This window comes from Eupeodes corollae, chromosome 3 (assembly GCF_945859685.1).
Source record: "Eupeodes corollae chromosome 3, idEupCoro1.1, whole genome shotgun sequence".
In the NCBI taxonomy this organism is placed as follows: domain Eukaryota; kingdom Metazoa; phylum Arthropoda; class Insecta; order Diptera; family Syrphidae; genus Eupeodes; species Eupeodes corollae.
In genome coordinates this window covers 117,504,442-117,508,839 of record NC_079149.1, presented here as the reverse complement: position 1 = coordinate 117,508,839, position 4,398 = coordinate 117,504,442, and the positions used below count along the sequence as shown (strand labels likewise).

The window sequence follows — 4,398 nt, the reverse complement described above, 5'->3', positions numbered from 1 at the left end:
AATTTCGTTTGAAAAACTGAATCGAACCAAGAAGTTGAACGGTCTCAAGTTCTATTCATCTATTTTTAATCAAATTCCCTTCTTAAATACACACTTTTTCTCAGTGTTTTTTTGAAACCAAACGTTTGTAAATGTCAAATAATGATTGTGTTGTATCTTGTAGAAATCATTAGAAACAAAAATGTTTTTTTCATGCTTCAGGTGGATCAGTAAAGAAATAAACATTATCTGGATACAAATTTAAAGGAATAGGCAGGCTTTATTTCTAATCATGATTAACTTGTTGACACACACCTCCCTACAAGTTGTTTTATTTTTACTTTTGCTTTTGTTTTACCTTAGAAACGCCTACTTATTCACACATTGGAATTTATATTGAAGGGATATTGGACCTTTTATATGTATTATGTATTCTTCGATGTTAACATTCTTAACAATGAGTAGGTACACACATATCTAAGCTTCTGGAACCTATCGTGTTTTTTGATTTGACATGTCGTAGGTGTAGACAGATTCAATAGGCTATCAATATGATTAAACAAAAAAGTTTTAAGCATAATTTATAATTTTATAATTAAACGAGGAATTTCTAAACGTATGGGACCACAATAAAGACTTTTAAATGTTTAGGGTATTTTTTTTTTTGAAAATTCTTGCAACAATAGAGACAAAACTCAAACATATTGGTGCCTTCATCATATGACTGATATTATCTTGGAAAAGTTTTATAGAAACAAATGTCAAAACTTCAATATCAAGAACCGAACATCAATTTTTACCAAATTTGCGTACTATTTCTTGTAAATTTTATTTTTTTATGAAAAAACGGACTGTTCAATTTTTATAAAAAAAAAACTACTGAATATCGAAAACAATATTTTCTGTGAAATAAAAAAAGTTTGAATCCAATATTTTTAATTTTTGAAAAGCTTTTTGAGCCGAAAGTCAATTTTTACCAAGTTTTAGTATTGTTTTGTTGATAGGTTTTTATATTTTGTAAAAAAAAAAATGTCAATTTAATTTTTCTTTAAATTTTTGAGAATGGTGAAATCTGAAATTTTAAAAAAGATATTTCATTTAAAGTTTTCCCTTTTTGTTAAAAGAATTGTCAATTCGATTTTTCTCAAAATTTGACTGAATGTTAACAACCAAATTTTTTAAAATATAAAAGTAGTTTAAAGCAAATCAATTTCAAGCTTTTGAAAAGATATTTGAGTCGAAAATCAATTTTTACGAACTTTTGTTAAATTTTTTTTCTATAGAAAAAATTGTTACTTCGATTTTTCTAAAAATTTTACCATATGTTAAAAACGTTATTTTTCGTTGCACAAAATTTTTTTGGAGATGGTATCATTTTTTATTCGTAAAATTTTCGATGCGACAATTTTTTTCAGTTTTTTTGATTTATAAAGATAACCAAAAATATACTTGTTTGGTATCACGTTACAATATATAATATAACATTTAATTCAAGCCTCTAGTGTTATTGGTTCGCGAGATATTTAGGGTTAACCAAAATATTCACCTTTTTTTTAATCTGATATGGTATAGAAACCAGCTATGGACGTCGAAAAAAAAACTGCTGTGGATGTCGAAAAAAAAGTCGGGAACGTACTGAGGTACGAACACACGCACGCACAGACATCTTTCTAAAACTCTTTTATTTCAACTCAATGGGCCTTGAAACGTCAAGAAATGTCAAAATTTTTAATTCGACAAATGGGACCCATTACAATTACTTTCTATGGAAAGTTAAAAAAAAGCTGGGATGCGACTCACACTGATGCCTTCTCATCCCGTCTGTCGATTTGTCTAAAACTTTTATAAAATATTAATAGCACTATTTTGTGTGAGATTCAAAATGTGAAGTCAATATATTTCTTTGTTTTCCTAGTACTTGAGTCGAAAAACATTTGATATTTTTCTTTGTTTTTTATGTTGGTTTTTGTGTTTTGTAAAATAAATTTGTTAAATGAATTTATCTAAAAAATTAACTAAAAGTTTGAATCCAATATCCGTTTTAGTTCACTAGATTTTTATGCGAAAATCAAACAAATTTTGTTATCATTTTTCTAGTATCGAATTTCTAACATTAAAAACTACTTTTTTGCAAATTTAAATTTTTGAAAACAATATTTTTTATGAGATAAAATTAGTTTGAATCCAATTGCGAGATATTTGAGTCGAAAATCAATTTTTATCAAATGTTAGTAATGTTTGTTTTTAAGATGTTTATTTATAAAAAAAAAAACTTAAGTTTTTCCCTAAAATATTACGAGATATCAAAAACGTTGAAAACAATTGTTTTGGAGGTAATATCAATTTTTGTTAGTAAAATATGGGATGTGTCAAATATTTCTTTTTAGTTTTTTTGATTTACAAAAAAAAAAGGTTATTTAAAATTATAACATTTAATAGAAAAAAACTTTAGTTTTTGGTTCGTAAGATATTAAACGTTAAACGACATTGTTCCTTTCTTAAAATTGATGTAGTAAAAAACCATCGACTTACTTTTGCATCTTATCTGCAGAAAAGCATTCATTTGAAGTCAATATGTCTACTGGTTCTTGGGATATGTACCACAAAAATGGTATCCCACACGTACACGCAGATATCTTTGTAAAAATCTTTGCTTTAGATTCTATACTTTTAATCTACTTTTTAATTCGATAAATCAGACCGATTAGAAATAGTTTTTGAGACAAACATTTCTGAACATAAAATACGTTTTCTGAAAAGTGGTATATTATTAAAATATCAATAATATTGTATCCATGTAAATATTTACAAAGTTTTTGTTTTCTGTTTTCAAAATAAATGTTGTGTAGTTTTTTATATATATTATATATATTATATTAACCTCATGGAAATTTTTTTTATTAATATGAGTTTACATTCTATTAAAAACTTATTTCAGTTGAGAAACATTGTGAAATACGAAAATGCCTTACGTTATATCAAATCTGTTTAACTTTAATGTATGACTATTTGACTTTATATTTCATCAATGATTTTTACTCAGACACATTCAGGTAATTATATTTTTATTTGGGATAGGGTCAAGTGATAAGAAACAGTATGGCCACGTATCAACATAAATTAACCGCACTAACGTGACACTTGAATTATTTAACCACAAAAAGTTTCCCATTGATAATGAAAATAAATAAAACGTAAGCAGTCATTGTTAATAAATCTAAATATTCAATTTGCTTAATATAAGGAAACTTACTTTATTAACTACATAAACCCAATTTTTAATGTATTTAAAATTTAGTATGTAAACAATTATGGAGGAAATAAGTTTGGATAAATCAAATAAAATGGACGAAAAAGATACAGAAAATAAACAAACGGATAAATTAAGTATCGAAGAAAAAATTGATATAGTGGACATTGAAGAAATTAGTCATGGAAATCAAAATGATAAATTTAATCTTAATATGAAAACAACTGGAACTGCAGAAGGTATGTTGAGAAGTTTACTTATTTCTACAATTGAAAAAAATTTAATGTGATATTCTGATGGTTTGAAACTTCTTTGTATGTATGTATATGTATATTTAAAAAAATACGAATGGAGCAAGCATTTAAGGTTTTGTGTGTTAATCTATAATTTTAAAACAAATAAATAGAGTAGCTTTCCTAAGACTTTATTTAAAAACTTTTTGTTTGTATGTAAATACATTAACTTTAAAATTTTTGCATGTAAAACATTGAAGATAAAATATATGATTTTATTAAGAATTATATTTTTTCAGGTATGATAAATTTAACACTACTTACTGCTAATGGAAATCAGTTACGTTCCCTGGTGACTTATGATACAAATAAAACAGCCCTATATTACATAAGCTTCAGTTTGATAATTTTATCTCTGATATTACAAGTTTGTATTGGAATAACAATTATTTTGAAGGTGATGTAATACTATTTTACTAGTACCTATAGTGTAATTTTATAAAGTAAAATTAATTAATATTTTCCTTCACTTTTTTTTTCTAGAAAACTACGCCGAAAAGATATCTACCAAAACGAACCAATCAATTTTATCTTATATGTGTCTTTATTATAACATTTATTAATGTTTTGATATTTATTTTTACATTGATAAAAAAATAAGTTAAATGTTAATATTGTAATGCTATGGCAGAATAGACTTTAACTTTTTGAAATAATTAAAGGGTTCGTAAATATTTAAAAAAAATATCATATTAGAGTGTTTCCTTTATTAATACTATTCAAGTTCTAAATAGAATAATATTTCTGTGTTTAAATGCTACCACTAAAATAATTTTTGATCAACATTTCAAGCTTATTTAAGGTTAACAATTACTAAATCCTTGTAATACATAGTCAATTTGTTTAGTTACCGGAATCTTTCTCTTTAAGCCGAAA

The 4,398-nt window shown here is 25.1% G+C and overlaps 1 protein-coding gene across 1 annotated transcript; it reads left to right on the top strand.

Annotated features, from left to right (window-relative positions):
* The first annotated feature begins 3,291 nt into the window (after positions 1 to 3,291).
* On the top strand, positions 3,292 to 4,197 carry LOC129952883 (ninjurin-B-like). The gene is made up of 3 exons (XM_056065808.1): positions 3,292 to 3,468; positions 3,762 to 3,919; positions 4,006 to 4,197. The coding sequence occupies exons 1-3, from the start codon at positions 3,324 to 3,326 to the stop codon at positions 4,120 to 4,122; spliced, it is 420 nt and encodes a 139-aa protein (XP_055921783.1). The 5' UTR covers positions 3,292 to 3,323; the 3' UTR covers positions 4,123 to 4,197.
* Positions 4,198 to 4,398: the final 201 nt, after the last annotated feature.